Consider the following 25,996-nt stretch of genomic DNA (forward strand, 5'->3'; position numbering starts at 1 on the left):
AAATGTGATGGCAATATTAAAAATAGCATCTCTATGGGAAAATTTTGGCGAAACCAAGAGTACACACAGTTGAAAGAATCAAGACATTAACACCAATCTTACATCCCAAGTGAAAGTGGCTGAAAACTAGGATCTAGGTTCTAGAAAACTTGATCTAGATTTTAGAAAAAAAGGATCTAGAAATGTCCAATCTTGTCTTTCGCACATCCTACAAGTTTTTGCATAGTATGTGTTTCTCTCATCCTTTCTGCACTTATGTACTATCGGCAGTACCATTCACAACTCACTTCTAGTTTATAAAAGCAATTATGGAAAACAATATGCCCAATTCTATTTGTATAGAAGAACCTAATACTACATGACACAGCACAATGATTACTATATATTTAACCAAATGTGTTTTTATTTGTCCTGTTGTGCATTTGTATAAGCTTTTTTTAAGGTCAACAGAAATCCATGGGGGTTACACATACAGCAGCTGATGCTAGTTAGTAAACAGGAGCCACCAGAAATTAGCAACTCTTGCCTGCCCTAAATAGCATTTTAATTTGCAAATTAGATGGAGGTTACATTTAGAAGTACAATTGTATTTTTGCTTGCTTAGAAGTCGTTCAGCTTACATGCTAGGCATGCATAAGCTTGCAGTGTTAAACTGCAATCTGATTAAAGGAAGTTTCCCATTCTAAGGAATTTGATATATCAAGTTACAAGTGGAAGGTTCTCATTAAACAAACTGTATTTTATTTTATTTTATTTTATTTTATTTTAAATTCCCAGGTTCCACAGTATGGATGTTGTTAAGTTATGAAACATGGAAGTGTGAAGACATCTTTTAAGCATGTTAGTTCTCAGTATGTATTTTTAGATGATACATATACTCACATGAATACTGCAGTGGTAGAAGCAACCACAAACATTTTAATTCAAAAGCGTTTTATTATCACAAAACTAGAAAGTGCATGTACAAAAACATTTTCAGAAAAAGAAAGTGGCTACTCAAAGTTGTTTACATATTTTATACAATAAATGCTTCAAAAAGTAACATTAAATGGTGTATAGTTAACAAAAAATGTACCAATTCTTTAAAACAGTTGCAATATATATTCACTGAAATAATACTACAGTATTTGTAACTTGAATTAAAACTCTTTTATGGCACAGTGATCTTTGGTACAGCACTCAAAGTGCATGTAACTTGGCCACAACTACATGGTTTTTAAGTGCGTATCAACAGCTGCTTAAAATAAATGTCCATTTAAATATATTAATGCAATGGCTACCTACAGTACAATATGCAATACTGATTATACAGTTGAATATATTTTTCTTTGTTAAGCAGTGGTCAGTTTAAGTTAGCCTGCATCAGGAAAAAAGGAGGAAGCCAAGTTTTCTCATTAAAGAACTCTGCTCAGTTTCTTCTTTCTTCACTTTCACATAAAGCCAGAGCTGAAATAGAAAAGGTTATTTTAGTTTGAGTTTCTGTACAAGAAAGAAAACTGTTTTACAACATTAAAGCTCCTATCTTCAAGTAGCCCACATCTAATTTGATCGGTTCCAAATGGATAAGGTCCTGAAGTGATTCAAACATAGAGAACTAGCACATGGCACATACTGTCCTAAACTGTACTGCTTCATGCTCTAGGTAAGGGCTCATATGTTTAATGCTCCCTGCACAAGGCAAACAAGCATTTTGGGCAAAAAGGTTTCATTCAGCATTTTCCGTCATGTGCTAGCTTTCCAGGTGAAGGGAGGATAAACTCAACCTGAAGCCTAAGGTGCTCTATTGCAGAAAGGCCTGTATCATTTGCATTTTCTACACAAATCAACAATCGTCTAACAAACAATGCCCTCCAATTCTTCAACTCAAATTTGAATAAGTCTTTCATTTGATATTCCTAAAAGTACAGCTGGTTAGTATTGTGAATGTGATAGATAATAATACAGTATTCAGGTTGTTATCAATCATGTGTCATACTCATTTTTTAAAAGATTACTTTTAAAACAAAACGCAGATAACTTGAAAGAGAAAAAACGAGTGCACTTTAGCACACTGCCCCTGTGCTGTTGGACCAGACTGCTAACACAACTGGGAGCAGCAGTTCCTGAAATAAGGCTGCTCTGCTGAGCTGCCCATCCTGAAAATGGGGCTTGCTGCCATGCTTATCCCAGGAATAGCTAGTTCCTGTGTCACTAGCAGCCCATTTCACAAACACAACAGAACAGCAGAATGCAGGAGAGCGACCAGTTTCTCATTCCAGCAAGGTGCAAAATATACCATTCTCAATTAATTCTATTTTTCCCCAATAAAATTTGATAATCTCAGCTATTTGTCAATATTCCAATGCACAGTTTTTTTCAAAGAGCTCTTATTTTCTCAGGGGAACAGATAGAACTAATACATAACAGATTATTAAAACTTTGTACTTGCCTTTTTATTTATGGGTCCTGTTTCAGAACCCATAAGCAACACAAAAATCTAAATTAGAGATATAATGTGCTATCTTTGACGGTGATAAGGAGGACAAAACTACCGCACATGGACAAAGCTATTTGCTGTAATTCACATGGTATGGTTTTATGCATCTTTTTTATTTCAGAAAGGGGGACATGCTTTGAACTATTAGTTTTTAGGCATTGTTTACAATGCCTTTAACAGCATGATCCTATACTTGTCTCCTTAGGGGGGTTTACTCGCACATCAATGCAGCCTAAGTACCATTCATGGCAGTGATGATTTGTTAAGTCTAAAGCCAGGTATTGACTGGCATTTCATAATCAAGCTGATTTTTTATTTTCTCTGGAAAGAAATTTCAAATCCTACCAACGTAATGAAACAGGACAATGGAAATGATTGAAACAAGGGGAAATCTGGTCTCTTCATGAAATTGGTCACAAAGTTGTGATTACATGTGCTTCCGTTTGCACATAACACCCAGTACCATTGGATCTGAAAGTTTTTAATTAAACTGATCAATGAAATGATTGAAAATGGGAGTTATGTAACTTTTTAGAAGTTATGATTAAACCAGACTTGCAAATGGCTGGTCCCCCAGTTGCCTATCACAAAGAGTAGTCTGCTGCAGATAACCAGGAAGGGAGTCTTTGCTAATGAGTGACTAACATAGGCACACAGTCCAGTGATGTACCTGGAATAGCCCCTGGCCGTATTTCATTTATACTGATAGCGTATTTTAATAAATATTATATAAATGAATACTTTGAGTAACATTTTATATCATTTATAATTAATACCATTTTATTTATTTATATTAACAGATGCATATTTATATTAAGGCAGCATATATGAGGCTCCCAAATAGACACCCATCCATGGGCCAATCATACCCAGATCTGTTGATGTTACATCTGCAGGGACATTTGCCCTTTTTCTGGGCCTGCCTGTAAGATAACGACTCTAGCCATCTACCATGCGATGCTACACCTCACCCACCCTCGATGGTGATGGCTGGAGGGAACGTGTTGCACAGCTACTTCTCCACCAATGGTGGTGGCGTGAGAGACCTGGGGGGGCGGGGTAGCAGACATTCTGGAGATGAATCGGAAACAGCTTAGTAGCTGGGACTTCCAGCTGTCCCATTATTCCCCAGAGAAAGATTCTTTCTGCTCCAGTTAGGACATAAAGCAGAAAAAGCAACTGTTCTGCCTATTGGGAGGGAAACTTTAAAAATGCCACTATGATACGGAGAGCTATAAAAAAGCATCCCCCACTTTTTGCCCTGGCCACCATTGTTCTTCGTTCCCTTTGCCTGTCCCTGCAACTCCGCTCACAGGTTCGGTAAACCCCGTGACTTTGTCAGATTTTTAAGACCGTTTTTGACTTTAAGTCACTACATGTTACATTTTATAATAGTTAGAATTTTGAGGAGAACATGGAGTACAACAGTGGGCACACCCCATATGACAATACACGTTGTAGGCTATTTCTAATTCTGTAGTATCTTCTGTCATGACTAGAAAACTACAAAGGCTCTTATGAGTTTTGGGAATCTGAAACACTCTTCAAGAATGAAAGACATACTGAACGTAAAGATCTATTTTCTGGAACTTCTCTGAAAACTAACATACTCTAACCACAACATCTGCTTGCCATGTCCGAATACTACTGCTGGTATTCCCTGTGAGTCATTCTGTCCCTTTCTAACTTTTCTCTCTCTTCCTGTATATTCACAACTTCCTGATCTCTGACATCAAAGCACAGGAGCTCGAGCCGAAAACCTGGATCCCTTTGGGAAAAAAAATAGAAGAGTTCTCATCAAAGTGGCTGATAACAAGTTAAAACAAAATTACTGACTGTCATACTTGCAATCCGAATATATTGCTTAAAAGATTTGTCTGAACTGAATATTTTCCCCTACCCTCAACTTAAATACTTTTGGAATCAGCTACTTACTTTTTCCGATCCTTCTCTTTTTTTAATCCCACGATGGGTGTAGTTGGCAGCACCTTCCCTTGGAGTATGTCTGAGGCAGCCTTCCTTTTACTGAATGCAATCATTTCATCTTCGAGAAGCTTTCGTTTCTCCTCCACTTTCATCCTCTCTTCTTGATGGAGGCGTTTCAAGTGTTCAAACTTCACTTGTAGCTAAAGTCAAGCAAAGAAAAAGTCACTTCTGCCACAAGGGGGCAGCCTAGCACATAGCCTAGCAATGGCAATGATCACAAGTTAAATACAAAGAGATTTCCCAAATACTCGCCTGTGTTTTGTGTTTTGAGTGCTTACTATATCAATTACCTTGTCCTTGAAAAAAATTACAAGACCGAATGCCTTAGAATCAATCTTTTATTCATAAAAAATTAGCAAAGATTTTTCATTAAGCTTTTCAAATGAAGATACCTTCTATGGGAATACTCCCTATTCAGCTTTCCATTTCTTAGTAAATAGAGGACAGGTTGTTACACAAGTTAAACAACATGGATTTTTGCCTTTATCAGCCCATCTTTCAATATTCAGATGGAACTTGGAGTGAAATGTAACTGTAGGTCAACAATTCACGCTGAACCTGAAGGAGATGGGCCCCGATTCATCCTGTTAGATCATCTTCTGATGCCATCCACTATAATATGCTGTTTTGTTTTCAATAACCTTTAAAAAAAATCCAGAGAAATTTGCCAGCAGATATATAGTAATTTCATGTGTTCTCCTAGGCGGCAAACCAGGGCTCCCAGGAGATGAGATGGATTCTACATACCCAAAGGACTTTCCCAATACGTAGAAAGTAAGGTTGCTTACATGTAACTGATGTTCTTCAAGTGGTCATCTGTGCTTTCACAGATATGAGCTCTGTGCCCGTGTGGGGTGTGTTGTCAGGAAACATTTCCTACCTAAATTCATTCTGGCAGGAGCCCCTCCCCTCCCTCTGGAATATCTAGAAGGGGCTCCTGCCATATTCCTCAGTTCTTAATGAGACTGTTGTAGCCCCAGAACCATGGAGGAAGGCTGGTAAGCAGCCGCCTTGTTCCATTCCAGTACAGGCCCAGAGGCCAAGAAACTACTGGGACTGAGGCTGTCAACACCAGCATGGAGCCAGTGAGTGTGTGGTGTGCATGCACAGATGATCGCTCAAAGAACATCAGTTGCAGGCAAGCAAACGTACTTTCTTCCTCATGATTTCTGCACATACATATGGGTGACTAGAGCTTAGCTCCAGACGGGGGCAGGAAGGTATCATCATCAGAGGACCGCCAAAAGGACCACTCAGCCGAAGGAGAAATGTTGCCTGGCACAGACATCTAGCTGGTAGTGCTGGATGAAGGCTGATGGAGTGAACCACGCCACCGCTCTGCGTAGTTTGTGCAGCAGGATTCTGGCACGTAGCACGGAAATGCCACCACTGCCCTGGCAGAATGCACCTTCAGTTGCTCAGGAAGTTGCAGCTTGGACAGCTGGTAGGCCAGTCTGGTGGTCTTGAGGATCCAGCATGCAAGTCATTGAGGACTATTCAGCTCCCCTCTGAACTGCTCACCATACACAACACAGAGTCTCTGGGACCAGCCGGTGGATTTGGTATGGAACCAAGAGAAAGCCAGTGCCCTGCATATACAGGGCTGACTCCACAGGGCTAGATGACACTGGGAAGAATGCTGGCAAAACAATGTCCTGCTTCAGGTGGAAGTGCGATGCAACCTTTGGAAGGAATGGGTGGTCAGTCTGTAGGACCACCTTGTCCCTATGGAATGTTAGGAATCATGGGTCAATGCACAGGGCGCAGAGTTCACTCACCCATCTGGCTGAGGTGCTCACCACTAGGAATGCAACCTTCTGAAAGAGGAGATGTAGGTCCACAGTTGCCAAAGGCTTGAAGTGCGGTTTCATGAGGGCTTGCAGGACCACCGACAAGCTCCATCCCAGCATGAAGGAACAGGTGTGCTGGACCAGGTTACATAAATCTCTCAGGAATCGATGAAACAATGGAAGTGAAAATACTGGGAAGCCACTGAACATCCCATGAAATGACAAGAACACCGCCAGATACACTTTAATGGAGAACTGTTTCAGTGCCTCTGAAATGCAGCACATGGAAGACGCTAAGCCTTTGTTGAATAAACACGCAGTGAGGTTTGAAGGCTTCCTCACCCCCAGGAAAAGGAGGCAAAATTACTCCATTTGGCTGTATAGGAATGCCTTGTGTTTGGTTGCAGGGCCACATCCAGGATTCCCTGCATCTTGGGGCAGAAAGGGACCTCCTGATCTACTGGCTGATCCTCCATGCCATGAATCATTCCCAGTTCCAGGAGATTATGTCCATTTTGGACAGGAGCCAGGTGAAGTCACAGTTGGACAGTCAGAGTAGGTGGGAAAACCACATCTGTTGAGGCCACCATGGTGTGATGAGATGCAGGAAGTTCCTTCCCTCTGTATCTTTGCCAGGGCTCTGGTGATCTGCAGGAACAGTGGGAACAGATAGAATAGGGCTCCCTACCAGCAGGGAAGGAATGTGTCTCTCAGCAAACCGTGGACGACTCTGACTCACGAGCAGAAGGTGTTGCACACAGTGTCAGTTGGTGTGAACAGGTCTACTTATGGGATACCCTAGGTCTCGAAGAGCTGTGTCAGGACTTTCAGGTGCAACTCCCATTTATGGGTCCCCTCGTCTTCCTCCTCCTCAGAGGGTCTGTTGTAATGTCATCCATTCCAGTGAGGTGAAAGGCAACGATGGTGATCCCTCTCTTGAGGCACCAAGTCAAGAGAACAGATTACATGCTGCCTTGCTGGTTCAGGTAAAACATAGTGTTGGCCGAGCTTGCCCTGGAGATGAAGTTAGAACATGATCAGTGCCTTTGGGACCATGAGGGGTTCAAGTTGCTCGATATATTCCCTGTAGTCCTGATCAGTCCAGGCTCCATGGGTCTGCTGCCAGCACAGAGCAACACATCCACTGTCATAATGGGCCCCAGCTCCTTCAGTACAGAGACAACTCCCTCTGTTGGGTTGGCTGGCAAGTCCATCAGGCAAGGCTCACATGGACCAGCCACTTCTGAACTGAGCTGCCCTGGGGTCAGTAGGCACACACAAACTAGGACTGCAGGAGCCACATCCATAGCCTGATGCAGGAAACAACCATGACCATCATTGCGATAGGCTCCATGAGCTGCTGCACCCACACCTTTGTCCTTGGCTCAATCTGCAGCTGCAAAGCCAAGTCGATCAGCACCGCTGCCCTGACTGCTGGAACATCCATGTTGTCATTGGGTCAAGTCTTGCTTCAACGCACAGGATCAACTGGGAAAGGGAAAGGACAGATTTTTTTTGGTGTTAATGCAAAGTCCAGAAGGTGGCAAGTGATCTGGATCAAACACCAAAGTTCATCCTGGGATGTGGCAACCAGCAACCAGTTGTCCAGGTAGGGAAACATCTGAATCCCATGAAGCCAGAGGTGGGCACACCACAACTATGTACTTGGTGAAGACATGAGGGGCTGGCTGTGCAGAGGCCAAAAAGAAGGACTTAGAATTGATAGGCATTGCTCCAATCTGGAACCGGAGGAAATGCCAGTAGTCCGGGTGGATGGCAATATCCAAATGGCAGGATGCTGGCTGTACCAATGCCTTCTATAGTTTCCTCACTGATTGATTGGAGGAGGACTGGAAGGAACAGAATGGCTATGGGCACTGAATTCTCTGTCCAGACGATGTTATAGATGGGGTCCAATGGTGGTTTGATGAGCTGCTGGGTGTCCAAGCCCAAGCAACTCCACCATCTGGAGAACCTGTTTGGAGAAACTTCCCAGGTCTTCAGAGGGGGATCCCAGGCCCTGTGCTCAGATGATGACTTTGGGCAAAGAGGTTGGCAGATAATCAAGGAGCAGCAGAGAGCCTGGGTCTGAGGCATAGTTGTCTGCACCCAAAGACAATGACTCTCCAGCTGGTGAGACAGGGCAAACAGTTGCAGAGCAGGAATCAGGACAGGAACTGGGGGAGGCACTGGCACCCTCGGCTCTTCTGGATGATAGACCAGCTGTCCCTATTGCAAGAGCCATGGGGCAACACAACCTCTCTGCCATGGATAGCCTGGAAAGTAATACTGCACTGGTGGCAGGGGCATCCAGTAAGGATTCTGGTCTCAGGTTGGCAACAGAGACCTGGACCACTCCTTCTGCCTGTGGTTGGAGGCTCAGGATGGCACCAGAAGGAAGGCTTCACAAGAAGGACCGGCTGGTAGGCTTGCTGGCAGCATAGACATGTGTTGCTCCTGATGCAGGGAGAACAGTAATGTCATCCAGGAGATCAGTGGCTGGCAGGGTATCAAGTTCCAAATCTCCCCTTCGGAAAAAGACTGCATCATTGCTGGTTCTGCTAGGACAACTGAAGAAACTGGCACAGGAACTGGCATGGAAGCTGGTGCAGGAACTACTGCAGGAGCTGGCTTTGGCAAATAAATGGAGAATAGCACGGGGGCACTTGCTGTTCTTCCCCGGTCACTCTTCTTCTCCATCTCCTTGGCCTTCCTGGCCCACTTCCTCACCCTGTACTCGTCTGCATCTGCATGCCCAGGCATGGGTGGCCTGGACAGGGTGGCTGGAAGAGCCCCCTGCAAGGTGGGGGGGGGGCACTCTGGAGGCATTGCCATGATTCAGTTGAAGGCCCAAAGAGCGTGACTCCACATCTCTGACTTGAGTTGGCCTGCTCAGTTTTTCCATGGCTGGCACACAAATGCCTGGCATTGCAGGCCGAAGGCCACGTGGGGGTCTTCACCGAGACAAAAGAGGCACTGCACGTGCCCGTCTGTAGTGGGCAAATGGCTCCCACTGTGGATGCAGTTTCTGAAGGCCACTGAGTGTCATTAGGGGAGAGAGAAAATTTGGAGAAGAGAGTGAGAGAAGCCCAAGGAGAGACGACGATAGGAGGGTTTGTTTTGTTTTGAAATTAAAACAAATGGGGGGTTAGGAATAAAGTGGGGGTTCTGAAAAAAGGATCAAGAAAAAAGAAGAAAGCAGAATGAGAGAGAGAAAGAGAGGAGAAGAGATCAACTGAGTATCAGAGAAGGTTCTAGCAGGAGAGGCAAATGGGTAAGAAGTCACAAAGAGAGACCCAAGGCACTGACTACAGTAGTTAGAAAAGAACTGGGGAAAATGGCAGGAGCCCCTCCTAAATATACCAGCAGGGGGAGAGGGGAAGGATTCCTGCCAGACTGAGTTGTTCAGAAAATTGTTTCCAACAACAAGCCCTGCACAGGCTATATGTGTGATGCACAGAGACCATGCAGAAGAAAAATATTAATTCATACGTTGTTTAAAATCGCCAATAAAACACATGTGTTTGCCATCAAGTGACTATGTGCCTTGTTTTCTAGGAGCTATAAACAATGAAGCACTTGAGCACTTGTTTTGAAAAAGAGACCGATCAGCCATATAAGGAATGGATCTACTTAAGCCCTTCACAGTATTCTGGACTGGAAGCTTATAGTTTGCTTTGCTTTGTTCTGTTTAATGCAGGGGAATAGGAATTGCTTGAGGATCTAAGCGTTTGTTGCATCTAGAAGTTGGGGAATTAAATTTGGAACATTTTCCAGTCCTAATCCACTCTGACTTCACAAGGTTCAGAATGGTATACAATTTTAAGGAACTCTACACTGTTTGAAATGTAAAAGAATTCAGGATGGCAGGTTGTTAGGAAAGAACTAAAAGCACTTCTTCTGATCATAATGAATCCATCCCTAAAAGACTCTGGTATCTATGGAAGAACAGAACCTTTCAAAGCTTATAGTTTCCAGGAACAGCAGGAACTGGAAATTATCAGATGAGCAGATAAGAGGTGCTAGAAACCTACAATTTCCCCTCAATCCCACAAACGACAAAATGCTACCACTGAATTCAAATAGTACCAGCCTGAATTATTTTAGGAACTTACATAGGAAGTATTTGGACTCACCTGCAGCTAAGTAGCTTTCATACACTTCACTCTGAACCCTCAACAGCAGCGACAGAATTCAACTGTGTAAATTTCTACACTGCTAAAATTCAAGTCAAGCAAGTGCCACCTGCCTTGCCCCAAAGCTTCGCAGTCCCAAGCTACTGCACACACATGTGTCTGCCTCAATTCTTCATATCCCTTTATATACACGGACACCCAGATATAATACAACTCTGTGCAATCCCTCAACTTGTAATCTATACTGATAGCAAGCTTGTTCATATTAATATTTCAGCTTCCATGGCAAGTATTGGAACTTCATAAAATAGGGTCATAAAACAAACATTCTTGCTGAGGTCATAGTATAATTCTTAACTCAGTTTGACAAAAAGATCTGTTCTCATGTTTGCACACCCTAAGAGATCTATATAGTTCATCTGAAGCTCCTCTCGGTGCATTACAGTAAGGTACACCATCTATAAGGCACTACCTTTCTATATATTTCTTTCTTCATAGTTCATTGCCATAGGCATTGAACACCTCAGATCTAATTTCTCTCTATTTGTTAGTAATCAGGGAGCTTGCTCGGTGTGCCACACACTGTGTAAAGTTCTGGCTCCCAGAAATCGACAGATACACAGCGATCCTGCAGTAAGGAAAGAGCCCTACCAATGAGAGAGCTCATCCTCGGCATAATATATGAGATCTGCATCAGAATCAGAACCTGAGCATCATTCTGAACCTGATTATTTTGTGGGCAAGACAGGACCAACAAGGAAAAACCATTTTAGGCTCAGAAGCAGTATATTTCACAAATATACAGAATCTTGCTTTAAAAAAACTTTTAGGGGGGAAAATACCACAGAAAAGAAAAAAGATGGCTATATCTGTTTGCAGCTGCATGACAAAAAAGTAAAGAATGGGGAGCTGAACACACATGCAGACAAAGCTTGACTTGTTGAAGCAGTCTTCCCTGAAGAGACAAACCACTGCTCTGCTTAAGAAGCAGACAGTCTCTCTTTAGTAGCAGAAACTAGGGCAGCAGAAACAACAAGCCAGCTGTGCACATGCACCTCTTTAATATGTTTGCTTGCTGGACCCTAGCCAACTCATTCTGTCATTTTCTTAAATAGACATGATCTATTCTGTTCAAGGTACCACAGCCACCAGATCGCAATCAAAGTAGAAGAGAGGTATGATTACTTCTCGCTCTGCTTCTTTCAGCAGTGCTTCTTTCTCTTTGACCCTCTGCACAAACATTTGCCTCATCTCTTCTTCTTTCTGCTGCAATTCACCAAGGAATTCATGTCGCTTAGCTTCATACGTCTCCTGTAGACTGAGAAGCAAAAATACAAGAAATCTCCATCATTTATACAAGGCAGAAGCAATGCAATTGCTTATCCTACATCACACAAATACACATTTTTATATTTTATCAGATTTCAGTCTTCTCAATGCATTTTTTTAAAGGGCAAGTGTTTAGTAAATTGATCTAAATCACTGGTGCCCAAACTTTTTCAGACTGCTACCCCTTTCCTCTTGGATGATGATAGTAGCACCCCAACAGCTCTTTCTCTGTATTAGATCTATTGTACTAGTGCAAATTTAAAAGAACCAATGACTGCCCTCCTAGATCTTTCCACCACCCCCAGTGGGATGATACTACCCACTTTGGGAATCATTGACCTAAATCTTAATAGGAAGATTACAAACCCCTTCTCTATGAAATAAGTTTGCAGTTCTGAGGCCAATTAAATGAGATGGCAGCACAGGTTATTCAAGCTGTTACAAGATTGCGTATTCGGCCTCAATAAAAGAATTCCAACACCTTTGAAAAGCTTCATTTGAGATGGTCTCTCATCAGTAATAATTGCAGTTAATTAATGGTCTCTTGTGATAATAAGCTGACTTGATCAACCATAAAAGGTAAGACTGCATGTGCATATAACTAGATCTGATATACACAGTACAGTAAATAAACGATTCATGACTCCCACACTAGAGACATTCAAAATGAAACCGGACAGCCATCTGAGTGAGATGGTGTAAACTGGTGTTCTGCAACAGCAAGGGGCTGGACCCGATGGCCCTCTGGCCTCTTCCAACTCTGCTATTCTATGATTGTATGACATATATCAAAACATATCCATAAAATCAAACAAGATAATATCAAACTGTATTAGTTATGGGAATCAAGTAATTATTTTGTAACTTCAAATAATCTCCTGATACTCTGAATTCCCACAGCAGTAAGTCATAACAATCTAAATACTGGTTTTAAAAGAAACTACCATATTAGAGCTTTCCTCACATGTGTTCAGTTCCATGCACCCTATTCCAATGAACCCTTTGAAATAAAAAGCATGGCTCTCCAAAGCAAGAACAGAAGAATACAAAGACAACAGAACACCCTGTGCACATTTGCATGTGCCTAGTCTTCAAGTAGCTAAAAACAAAATCAGAGCTGCTTCCAAGAAAATCCAAATTTTACTATGATTATGCAAGTTGTATAATTTAATTTTCAGAATTGCTTAGATTTTGCATAAAATATGCTTATATTTTTGGAATTTTGTGGAATCTAATTTTAATTCAGCCTTCTCCTTCTCAGGTGCCTTCCGGATATATTGGAGTACAACTCCCATCACCCTAAGTCAATGGGCTTGCTAGGTGAGAATGATGGAAAGTCAGGGGAAGGCTGTTGGTTAGCAGTATGAGGAGTATAGACATGACTAAAGGCCACAAGGAAGAAGCACGCTGCCCCAGAAGGCATTAAAGAGAGGACAGAGAGAACTTTGGCTATTGGGCTGTATAGAAATATAATAAATACAAAAAGAATATAAATAGCTAATTCGAAATCTCTTTTGAATTTTAAGGCAGCTTCACTAACTTCTTGTGCATTTCAGAACACAATTCAAAGTGCCTGGTCTGCCATTTTTTTAGTTATTTATTTATATTGTGGATTCACCGAAGCAAAACAAAACAAAATCTAAACAAAGCAAGCAAACAAAGGAAACATGAAAAAGCTAACAATTGCTGCTTATGTAGCTATCCAGACAACCGAGTAAACCTAAATATAGCCATTATATATACGTTTCAAAAAATACTGATCTATGTCCATTCAAGAGAGCTATCTGTATGTCATCCACCCAAATATTGAAACTGTTTTTAAATCTTCAATTCATTCTATTACAGGAAGTGAACTTTCATCTTTCACATGTTGTAGTAGCCATCCTTAAGCTGTCCAAAGGGCATGAAAAATACATTATGTTGCCTGAATGTTAACTTCCAAGAAACAGGCAGATAATTCAAAAGATGTACATCAGAAAATATAGGCAGTCCCTGGGTTATGAACGTCCAAGAACAACCTTTACTAACTGCCATTAAGCCAATTAATTTAAAAAATCTAGTTAAAGACCTAATAAGAAAAATCATCATCACCATAAAGAGAGAGGGGAAACAAAAAGGAAGAGAGGGAGGACCTCCAAAGCATGCCTTCTTGCCCCGCCAATCTGGAGAGAGAAATCTCTCCATCATTTCCTTGGTGAAAAGAGAAGGCTCTAGTGAGTTTGGGGAAAGGGGCTAGAGATATTTGCAGTTTTTCCACTTCTGCAGGGGTCCTATGCCCCTAACTTCTGTGAATGTGGAATGCTAACTGTACATAATCCAATTTACATACAAATTTGACTTAAAACTGCCTATATCAAAGCAAGTTCTAATACAAAGTTTACCCACATTATAACTTCCAGCCAGACAGAGGCAACTACTGGACATTGCAAAAACACATGATTAAAATAAGAAATATTGTACCTCCAACAGTTAGTCAACTTAGGCAAATTCTTCTTAAAAAGATGTTGAGGCATCCAGTAAATGCATATTTGTCATTTCAAAAGATGTAATCTGAGATCCACTGAAACTTCAGATGTTACTCTAAAGCAGCAATCTACTGTTTGGACCAAACAGGATATTTCCCTCCTTTATTCTTCTCCTCTGATGCATCATATTTATTAACTGATAATAGATATCCATACACATGGATCATGATTCAATATAACTACTCAGCCTCAATATATAATTCTAATAACTGAGGAGACTATGAAGCTGTAAAAACTTCAGAGCCAAAGCTAGATTCTAGCAAATGTTACAATTACAGCATTATTAAGTATTGCCACTCAGTTGCCACATGCTAATCTTACCTGGCACACACATCAGAAAGTGATGAGAGTTTATAATACTTCTCCACTAATTGATCCCAAGTAAAAATAAACTTATCTGTCCATGTCTGCCACAAACAGACTTAGCCTATTTTTAAGCCGGAATTGTTTTTATGCAGCTAAGTTAGCATGCAAAGATGGATCAAACTGTACTTGATGCAATATTGTCTGCCACACATCTTGAGCAATCAGCACAGCAGGAGGAACCCTCCTGGTTTTACTACGCTAGGATCTGGATCCCAACCACTGCAACAGCAAGTTCAGACAAGAGGAGAGCCCAGTGGTGGCAAACCTATGGCACGTGTGCCACAGTGGGCACGCAGAGCCCTCTCTGTCGGCACACAAGCCAAGTTGCGCCGTATATATTTGCTTGGACTGGCTGTGAGGTGCTTTTTGTAAACTAAAGCCTAAGTGTTCAGGTTGCATTGTGTTTAGAGTGGGCAGGTGTGATGAGCTATGCAGACAACGCTACTCGAGGAATGCCTTTACAAAATCACACTCTTTTCAATGGTATTTTAGTCCTATATTAGGCTTATGGGTGCACACCAGGGTAGGGTTAGGGTTAGAAAAATGAGGTGTCCTGGCATGATTTTGATGGTTGGAATGTGTTTAGAATGGGCAGAAATGATGAGCAGTGCAGAAAAACCTACTCAAGAAAGGCTTTTTCAAAATCACCCCTTTCAATAGTATTTTACCCCTATACTAGGGCTAGGGGAGCGCACCAGGGTAGGATTAGGGCAGTGGTGGTGTGCCTATGGCACGCTTGGCACAGCGGGCATGCAGAGCCCTCTCTGTCAGCACACGAGTGAAGTCACACCAGCATCACCCCAGCAACCGGGCAGCGGATCACAGCGCACGGAGGGGCCATGCACATACTCGAAAAGGGGTAGCCGCACCAGGCGATGACAGCACGAGCCGTGACTCATTAGCCGCATCTCGTCTGAGCTTTCGCATGGCTGGTTAGTGCACTGCCTAGGATATATAGATATTTGCTTGGGCTGGCTGTGAGGTGTGTTTTCTAAACTAAAACCTCAGTATTCAGGTTTTATTGCAGTGTTGGCACTTTGCGATAAATAAGTGGGTTTTGGGTTGCAGTTTGGGCACTCGGTCTCTAAAAGGTTCGCCATCACTGGGATAGCCACCCAACCATGGTTAATATATATATATATATATAAAAAGTCTAAGTGGAAACAACAAACATTCAGTACAGTTTAACTAATAGTGTTAATCTATACAGCCCAATACAGGCTCAGGAAAAAAACATTCATCACAATGTATAGCTTTGCAAAAGCAAGACAGATACAATATATTCAGCCTTTTGTAGTAGGGCCAAACATCCGACACGCAATGTACACAAAACAAATATTACAGATGAACAGCTGTCAACCCAATGTTTCCATTCCTGCGATCCCTCCATCTCCTTTCTGAAGCAGAAGGCTATGGAAACTGAACATATCCACACATGGCAGGCATCGCATGCAGCACTGTTAACTACTGCAGAGGATGTAAGTGCAGGCTGCTGTCTCACCATGTCTACAGTATTTTTTAGTGGGGGGTCGGGTCATCCAGGGGCCCACCTTATTAAGCTGGGATGTAAAGGCAGCACAACTACTGAAGCAAGCATGAGTAGGCAAAGCACACACTGCCTTGGCATCTGAGGGATTTCGTTCTTAAGCCTTGATCCTAAATGCACCCTGCTTAGAGTAAGCCCTAGTGACTGAAATGGAACTTAATTCTGATCTAATTAGTTGAGATTGAAGTGTGAAGGAGCAAGAGGTTCACAAGAATTTTGAGCCTCTGAAGAGACCCCTCACGTGGCAGATGGCTTTTAGGAACAAACTCAGCTTAACAGTGCAAACCATTTGTGTCTGAGTAAATTCAGTTGTTTAAAAAGTGTGTATTTGCAGACCACCCAGTGAGACAGCTTTCATCACTTGATGGGCCTTATGCACCCACTGGAATTATTGTGGAGACTCTAGACATGACACCCTTTCATATGCAAGGCTGTAATTTTCTCCTCATTTTTCATGGCTTTTCAATCATCCTCTCTTCTGTACATGCCAATTTGGCATCTCTCCTCTGACTTAAAAGCAGAGTGTCTAAACCTGCTCTCAGAATGCTAGAACTGTCCGTCCTTCCTTCCTGACATAGTTTATGTCTGCAATTTAATATCCTCTCCAGCTGCTTTCTCTCCAAAGTCCAATAAGAACATCAGGCAATCAACTTGCTGATCCTAAAGCTGAAACCAGCTTAAAGCTGATTCCAATTTTACTGTAATAAATGCAATGGCAACAGCTGGAGATTTTGTCAGGTCTTCCACTCGTGGCATCTATTAATGAACAAATGCATCTTTTCATTTAGAAAATATGTTAATTGGTTTAAAGAACCCTAGTGTTAAAATGCTCTTTTCATGCCACAACTATGTCACCATAAGGTAAGGTAAGGTAAGTTTTCCTGATGTTATTTTCTTTTTTTAGTTCAGAAAACTTTTTCTCTCATGCTTGGCTAGGACATGGTCACCATTTAATTTCTTCCCCTTTTCACTCTCCATCCAGGCTGCATCTAGGTGCAGACCAATTGACTGAACCCTCTGTAGATCTGCACTCATTGGTTTTTGGACAGCCAGTCAGGCATGTGAAACTAGTTCTTCCCGCTTCCTAGCAGAAATCGCCTTTGCAACATGTTGGCTGGCTGGCTAGTTCTTGTGGCTATTACACAGCCATGCCCATGACACCGATAAGCATTTGAGCAGATTAAGGCCATGCTGTGCCCTCTTTAAGGGAGCATGGTGGAAAACCAAGGGGAGAGGGCCAAAACCCAGTGCTAGATTCAGAGCTGTGTATGTATGTCTTTAGAGAGTAAAAGGACACAGGGCTCATCCCATTACTGGGGGGAAAACACAGCTCTAGTAGGAAAGCACAACTATACACACACCCTAGAAGAAATTTTGTCATGTTACTGTTCAATGGGTAAATTAATACAATCATCCTTCCAGACAGTTTATATCAGGGGAAAGATGGTGCCCTTTCTTTGTACTTATCTCACCAATTCTTTTTCATAGATAGGGAAGTTAACTGCCAACTTTCCTGGTCTTACAGGACAATTATGCCTTCTATTTCACAAAGCATGTTCTAATGTGGATATTAGAAGTTAGTACTGCAACAACTGCAGTAAATAAAGCATTCTATGGTGTCAGCCAACATCTCAGACTTTTCTATCAATCACCAATTAGGACAAGCCAAATATATTAGCATTTAAACGCATAGGAAGATGCCTTACTCCAGGTAAGGATATGAATCCACATAGTAGGGACTGGTTCTTTGTGCCCTCAGGTAACTACAGAGAAGGTTCTGCCAGTACCTGCTACCTCATCCTTCTAACTGGATATTTCACTGAACCTGGCATATATGCAAGGTACCACTGAGCCAATGGGCCTTCCACATACATGTAAAGTGCTAAGTTAGTACATGGCTAAGAACATTCTGAGTTGCACTTAAAGTGACTTGTGTATAGCTTAGGATCAATACTGGAACTATATCAGTTCAGGCAAGGTCATACTGTCTCTTCAGTATGATGAACTGAACTGATAATGATATAAATAATTTAAGATTTTCCATATATCAACCATACTGTACTATAAAGCTACATACCTTTCTCTGTGTATCATCTTTTGGGGCCCTAAAAACAAAGGTATAGATCCTTCAAGTTCTATTACTATCTAAACAGCCAGTCTATGTCAATTTAAAAGCAAGTCTCGCTGAGTTCAATGGGGCTTACTCCTAAGAAACTGTGTACAGGATTGCAATATAATTTAATTTTATATTTACTCACTGAAGAATACTGATTATGCATTATTCAAGTTCTAACATTTACAAATTTCTGTACATTAAATGTATGCAAATTTTCTTACCAAATTATAACACGGAAGAGAATCTACTTCAGGTATGTTTATACTACTTATCAATGCAATGTATTAATGTATACCTGCTAGGTTAATGTATGGGGACCTCAGTATTTAAATACTGCTGCCTTTTGCTCAATATGTTTGCAATGGTCTGCTCTGCCTGCATCTGGTTTACATGACACAGATGTCCACCCTGGATAAATTTAACTGCAGAGGCTGTTGCATTGTGTTGGGTACCTGTATGCATCATTTTCCATGGTACCCGTCATCAAATTGCTTTGCCCTTATGTGTCATGCAAGTCCATGCAGCAGGCATTCCTAAAGTCAGGAAACCTTCATATAACATTAAAACAAGCCTAACTGGACTATCATGTCATGCAGACCAGGTCAATTAATTATATTTTACATGTGGTAATTTTTCTGATTAGGTTTTAGACTCATCAGCCTTGTCCAGCACTGTGCCCAAACCTTTTCTTTTTAGGCATGTAGTGCCTCAAATATCAATGAGGGCATCACATCACATGCCTAGTAAGAGAATAGTTAAATCTAGTTCACAAGTCATGTCACACCAATTTCTGGATTGTTTAATTCAGAAATGGTCAGGGACATGTGGCAGTAAGCAAATACACAGCTTCCCCGCTCTCATCACTTCTACCTTCAACCAGCTGTAATGATTGAATGGAATTCCAGCTTGTTTAGAAGTTAAACAACCTAGGATTACTACAATAACAAACCATGGAAAATGGTTGGGTTAGCAATGGGTTGCTGAATACCTCAACAACCCAAATTACTGGATGAAGCAGATCATAAACTTATATTGGCGAGACTCAGGTCTAAATGCTCAGCCATGAATGTCACAGGTGCATCAACTTGAGCAAGTCACTATATCCCAGCTTAGCAGACCTAGAATAAGGGAGGGAGGATTATGCCTTCCGGAGCTCTCTACAGAATAAAAAGGCACGCACGCACGCACACACACACACATATGCATCCACCCCCCTCCCCCAATACTTCCTCAAGGAAAGGCCAAGACACATGAAGGCAGAAGGGGAAGGTGCCACTAGCTTTTGAACATGGCCTCTAAGGCTATTTTATCATGGTGTAAACTCCATAACAGTGAATGTCAAAACTAAATAATTTTTGATACTAAATATGTAACTCAACATGTTTTCCATGTATTATTTTTCTCCTGGATGCTTCTTGATTCCTCAACTACTTTCCAGGTAACAATCCACTTCTTATATATGTTGATATAATTGCATTTAAACCTTTATTTGTATTAGAAACCGTTTCAATATTTGATACATTTTTAAACAGATAAAGTACTCTAGATCTGAATCCCTCACAATAAACTATGAAGATGGGTTCCCTAAAAATGAGGTGCTAGTAATGAAAATATTTAATTACTACCAGTCAGGTAAGCTGGGGCATGGCAGAAGAAAAGTTCTGTCATCACTATTTCAGAGGAATAAAGAACCAATTAAAAGCAAAACCTGAGCTTCACATTTCAGGGCCTAGATAACATCTTGTATTTTTGTCTGTCAGCATAAATTAATACTATATTTCCTGCTGCAACATTTTTAATTACACATCCAATGCTTAAGAGAACTTCAGGGAAAACTCATCTTGGCAACTGCATCCTTTCCCAAATGTCACCTTAAGACATTGCTGTCCTTACTTTAAAACAAGGGTGGGCAAAGTCTAGAGGTCCAAGGGCTGTTTATGCACTCTAGAATTAAGATGCAGGCTGTACACTGTAAACTGCCCCACAAAAGCTGAAATTATCAGTGTGACATCAAAATTAGGAGGTAAACTACTCTGTAGAACTATAGTGGTAAAATTCAGCTTGTTCCTAAGTTAAATTTAACCTTCTTGGCACTTGTTGCTGTGGAATGCTCAAAGGGCCAAATGTTGCTTGCAAAGAAGTGACATTTGGGTGCACCATTTCTTCTACAGGTGCCATTTTCTTCTGGAAAAAAATGTTTTTTAAATGGTGGGACAGATATGGAGGGGGCCATATGTGACCCACATGTTTCCCACTCATTTTAGGGCACGCTATTTTAAGCACTGAAGACAGATGACAAATCCATTTCTTATACAAATTTCAAAGAGGACACGAAGCTGAGTTAAATCAGAGCTGCTGGTGAACTGCTGTATCTACCCAGAGAATTTTGGATATTGGGAGGAAGACAAATGCAATTAACAACAATAACAATCCACCTCCAACCAAACTTTCAGCCAACAGGCTTCATCATCTCAACATCTCACCTGTTAAATTCCTGTTCATGTACCAAACCTGTATGAAGTACAGTGACTGCCATCTAAAACTAAACCAATTTTGAAGCCTATACAAAACTGGTAATCAAATAGCAGACATTTGGTTTAAAAAGCAATCTAACATACTTTTTGAGGGCTATTCAGGTTGATTCTAATCAGTTCCTCATACAGCCCGTGAAATGAAGTAAGCCTGCAAAAGTGTTAGTTATACTGTCCCATTCATGAAAGTTAAGTTGCTCGGCAACTTTAAGGCACCAAATGTCTGTGACAGGCAATTATGCAGCACAAAAATGGAGTTTCTAATTTCTACAATGTCTGTTAAGCTGCTTTAGATTGTTTGTTTTCCCCCCACACAATTACTAACTTTTACTCCAAGCGGTTATTACAAATGCAATTGTTGTCAAATCAGCAATCCTTTTTCTACAGGCAGCTGGCTTGTTCTTAAGATTTATTAAGAACATTTTAATCATGTAGTATTGTTCCTTTGAACATTAAACACTTCAAATGAAGCAAGTTCTTAAATCTGTAATCTAGGGCTTACTTAACAAATGCCAGCACCTTCAAAAATTATTTTATTAGCTTTCATTCTTGCTTTACATTTCAGACCTACCAACAAAGCCCCAGGATTTCCAACAGCAGTCTTTTAAGTTTTCAACTGTCTGATAAGTGAAAATGCTCATTCTTAAACTTAAATCAAAACTGCTACCAGTTTCATTTCAAAAATCTTAGGATTATATATGCTTTGTTTCCATGGCCAGTCTGTTCATTCAGTCTTCTTTCCTGCCATATTGCAATGCAGGGAAGGGGGGCCACTCCAGCTACTCCCAAAATCGGTGTTATTAACCTCTCTCTTCCTTGCCACCCTCCACACATCTCCCCTGACTAGTTACTGCAGGTGTACAATTTTTCCCTCAGTTTACTTCCCAGCCTTTACATCTGCACAAGAATTTCTAATAGTTTTTTTTAATATAAAAACCTTAAGGGTTGACTGAACAAGACAGACCAAAAGGTATAGCCACACCCATAATACTTATACCTGCCTCCCCTGCCCCATTCAGCCACCTTCTGGGGGGGGGGGGGGGGGTTAAAAAGCTGTCAAGGCGATTTGTAAGCCATCTACTGAAGTACAGTAACCACAACGGTAACTGAGCCAAATAGAAGGCATCAGTCAGGGGTTAACCCTTCCACATATTTAACCTAAATACAAATTGTAGGTTAACTGTGGGCTCTTTAACCCACAATTAACTTATAGGATCCAGATTTAGACTTCAGATGGCATTAAATATTAAAAATGACTCCTGACATGTACTGTGGCAAATTATGGATTAATTCACCGTCTGCTGCCATTACATGAAAAAAGGGTCATTGTGTTCCCAGTAGGAACAACTGCCTCAAGCATAAATCATTTTAAGCGCTAAGAACTGCCGAAGACTGCAAGAGCACAGGATGTTGTGAAATTTTTTCCTTGGAGATTATATCCAAACAAGAGTCTGGAACAGCATCTGTCAGCAACTGTCTTAAGTCTCGGCAATCCTATCATTGCCCAGTGTTAAACAGATAATGCTTAAGACTCCTTGCCTATACACTGATACATAGTTACCAATGCATATTTGTACTGAATTGCCCAATAACAACTGGGATTTTCCATTAGCACTAAAACATCCCAGAAAGACCTCTCTTGACTTATTAGAAAGACTCATCAGTGTTGGCAGAGCAAAAAATCTAAGCAGTAGAAAGAAGTGTCAGAGAGATCCAGTAACTGCTTTATTTTTTCTGATCTTGAAGGCCATTAGCAGCACAGCTTCTGTTTCAGGGATTAGTAAGAGAGGAGAACAGTTAGAAGAAAGCATAAGAGAGAGTGGTTACAGAGAACGTACTTACTCACATTAGTTGTAAAGACTAAAGAAAAGGAAAAGAGGATAGTGCACATGAATGAAGAACAGGTGCTGCCAAAAAGGACTTCTGAAAGAAATCAGAAAACATCTTAGGTATAACCTCCTCATGTGAGAATACAATTAACTTAGACTACTTTAACAGAGAACAACCCAAAGACTTGCCATTCCTTAATCTGTTCTTCATTACAATATACAATTTCCACTTCTGTCAGTTCCTTGCTCCGTTTCAGTGGGGCATAACCACAGAAGGCACCAATGTGCCATCCGTCGCAATCCCCAGCACCTGAACCGCATGCCCAAATGCGAGGTTACGCGTGCTGCTGTAACCAGAACAGGGCGCCATGCAGCACAGGAACAGATTTGCTTTTCAGTTAGTCCAGTGCCTTACCAAACAGTCATGCTGTTTGATGTGTGGAGCACAGGGTTGGATAAGGCACTGGAGAAACCCTGCATGACTGAGTTGGCTTTGCTCCAGCTCTTGGTGCTGCCGCTACCATCTTATCTTCCACAAAGCCTAACCACTACTGCTGGGCAGGTGGCTCCGTCTCCATCTATTCAACATTCTAAACTGAACAAGAGTTGCAAGCAAAACATTGGCAGATTTTCAAATGCTAGGTGGTCTTAAAGTCACTGCCTTTCCTCACCTGCTGCTGTTCAAAATGAAGGACAGAGTGAATCCATGCTTTTCAAACTGAAACATTAAAAGCACGCATCTCCTACCTCACAGGTTTGTGCTCTGGATCCGTATCCCGGAAACCCATCTCTTCCAATTTGCAGCGGCGGTACAGCTCATAGTGGCGCATGTGCGTCTGTTCTCTCAGATCTTCCATGTTTGTACAAATCAGCATTTCCCGGAGCTTCACAAAGTCACAGTGGTTCTCATTTTCCACTAATGAAATGATTTAAAATATTACCAATAAACCATTAGCACCTACCAAAAGATGCATCCAAAACACTCACAAAGGAAATTCCCTGACCCCTTCCGTATTCAAATATGCCCCAGGCTCCCTGCAAAGCCTCTTCAGGAAGGAGTTATAAGTAGGAAAAAGAGAATGCAGTATCAGCACTACTTCTCTGACTAATTTGTGCCTTGTGAGTTGTACATACATACATGTATTATAATACAGCTAAGTACAGCACCAGGTTTTGTGAGTGTACAGGTTCATTGATAAAAAAACTAATCAAGGTAAGATTCCCATATACACATCAATTAGTTAAATATCATTTTATTTCATTTTATTTACAAATAAATAAAACACCTGTTGTTTTAAAAAGTATAGTAGTGAATCAGGCAAGTGTTCCAAAACTGCTCCTTTGGTGCTTCCAAAAGCTAGTTTTTATTTTACACAGGAATAAAGATTTTAAGATAAGAGAACTCTGGTTATCCCAATTTAGCGTCATCTGAAAATATAATCAGCTTTGCTAATATGATGTCCTATTATTTATTACTTCCTTCCTCCAAGGAACTCAAGGGGAAGTATATTATGTTCTCACTGTACCCAGATTTGTGATAGACTGTTTACAAATTTATTAAAAGTAATTGTGTATCACCCTTTAATGAAAGAGTCTGTCAACTTTCATGGTCACCAATTTAACTAAAAAAAACTAGAAATGTGGTTCACAAGTTTGCCAAAAATCTGTTTCTTTCATTCAGAGCCCACACACGAACAAGGCAAACAATGTTATCGAAGTGTTGTAAAATGTAATTTTAATCAGTTAGAAAGCAGACAGTTTAAAAGAACTGAAACTGACTGACAGCCTTAGGAAAGCAATTTGTAAGAATCCATTACCTTGCACAATGCCCCAAGGATACCGGCGAGCTTTTACTGCTTTGTTTCCAATCTTTACTTCTTCCATGCTCCCCACCACTGCAAATGGCAAGTGGCCCTGAAAAACAAAAGTAAAAAAACCTGCATTCCTGGTAACCAAAATAAAAAAATTACCAAATGCTGTGTAGAAAAGGATCAATTCTCTACATCATGCAAGGAAAGCAGCAGGCCACCATGACGGATTGGAAGTGGCAGAGTAGGAAAACTCATCCTATTCACTCATCCTTATGATCCAATATATAACTGACAGACAATCCTATTAACACTTCCCACATCTAACTTGTCCTGAAACTCATCTCCAGGAGGCATTTTTGAGAGGACAAGAATGTGCTAAAACCATTTCTGGAGATCAGGGCACTTCTAGACTCTTAAAAGACTGAGAGGCCAAACCCAAAAGGCAAAATTCTTCATAAATTTTAGATATACTCATTTATATCTAAATGTGCAAATTTAGAATTTTTTAAACTCCTAAACCAGTCAAAGTATGACAGTTAATTTCTCATCTCACTTCAAATAAAGTAAGATTTTCCAATTAATTTGCACTGTACCTCAGTTAATCCTAAATTAGCATACCATCTCTACCCTGCTTCCTTCTCCACATCCCAGTTCTCCCACTTTCCCTTCTGGAAGAAATTTGTCCCCACCTCATACAATTAAATTTAACAACTTTAACAAATTTTCATTAACAACAACAGCATTTTGTAAGGCAAGGGGGATTTGGGTGTGTGTATTCCAGCATGTGGGGCGGGAAAGGAAAAGCTAATCTGACTCTCTCCAGTTGTCAGTCCCCTAGAAAATTGCCCCAATGTCTGGCAAGTAAGCTGTGCACACACGCATACCCTACTATCAGTGGACAGTCAGGGATCTTATAAATACAATGGCACCTCAGCTCACGAACACCTCAGTTCAAGACCAAATTGGGTTGTGAATGAAATTTCATAAACATTTTGCCACAGGTCGTGAACTCTGCATCAGGCGACGAACACGAGCGTGCCTGCCTTCCCTGCACGGGCGCAATCCCAGTCATGCTGGTGGGGGGAGGTGGCTCCATTCATGCTGGGGGGGAGATGGCCATGATTGCACCTGCACCCGCCTCCCCCACAGCGTGCCCGCAATTGCGCCCATCTCCACCCTCCCCCCCGCACAATCGCTGGAGGGGGGGAGATGGCCGTGATCTTTGTTGTTCTTTGACACTTTGCTTCAAATTTTAGTGAGTAAAAAAATTAGCTGCAGAACCTATTAGCCTTATTTACATTGACCCTCATGGGGAAATTTGACTTGGCTCACAACCAATTTGGGTCATGACGAGAGTCCTGGAACGGATTAAGTTTGTGAGCCAAGGTACCACTGTATATCCAGGTTGCTAGGAAATAGATTCAAGACAAGGGCTCTTTGGGTCCAGGTCCAACAACATTCCTAATAGAAAGAAACCATTCTCAGTATGAATCTGAGCAAAGCTGAGTATCAAACCCAAAATTAGATACCTGATTTGCTCTTGGGATGGCCACTG

The 25,996-nt window shown here is 41.3% G+C and overlaps 1 protein-coding gene across 3 annotated transcripts in view; it reads right to left on the reverse strand.

Moving 5' to 3' along the window:
- Positions 1 to 916: 916 nt before the first annotated feature.
- The window catches only part of SEPTIN10 (septin 10), a 58,121-nt gene continuing 33,041 nt past the window's right edge, over positions 917 to 25,996 (reverse strand). For 2 of the 3 annotated variants that reach the window (XM_044428717.1, XM_044428716.1), the window contains exons 7-11: positions 24,448 to 24,544; positions 23,378 to 23,546; positions 11,574 to 11,706; positions 4,412 to 4,602; positions 917 to 1,446 (exon numbers count right to left, since the gene is read on the reverse strand). In XM_044428717.1, the coding sequence (XP_044284652.1) occupies positions 1,431 to 1,446; positions 4,412 to 4,602; positions 11,574 to 11,706; positions 23,378 to 23,546; positions 24,448 to 24,544 (606 nt within the window). In that variant the 3' untranslated portion in view covers positions 917 to 1,430. The other variant, XM_044428718.1, reaches the window with a different exon arrangement.

This window comes from Varanus komodoensis, unplaced genomic scaffold, assembly GCF_004798865.1.
Source record: "Varanus komodoensis strain SLA01 unplaced genomic scaffold, ASM479886v1 scaffold2, whole genome shotgun sequence".
Taxonomy (NCBI): Eukaryota; Metazoa; Chordata; class Lepidosauria; order Squamata; family Varanidae; genus Varanus; species Varanus komodoensis.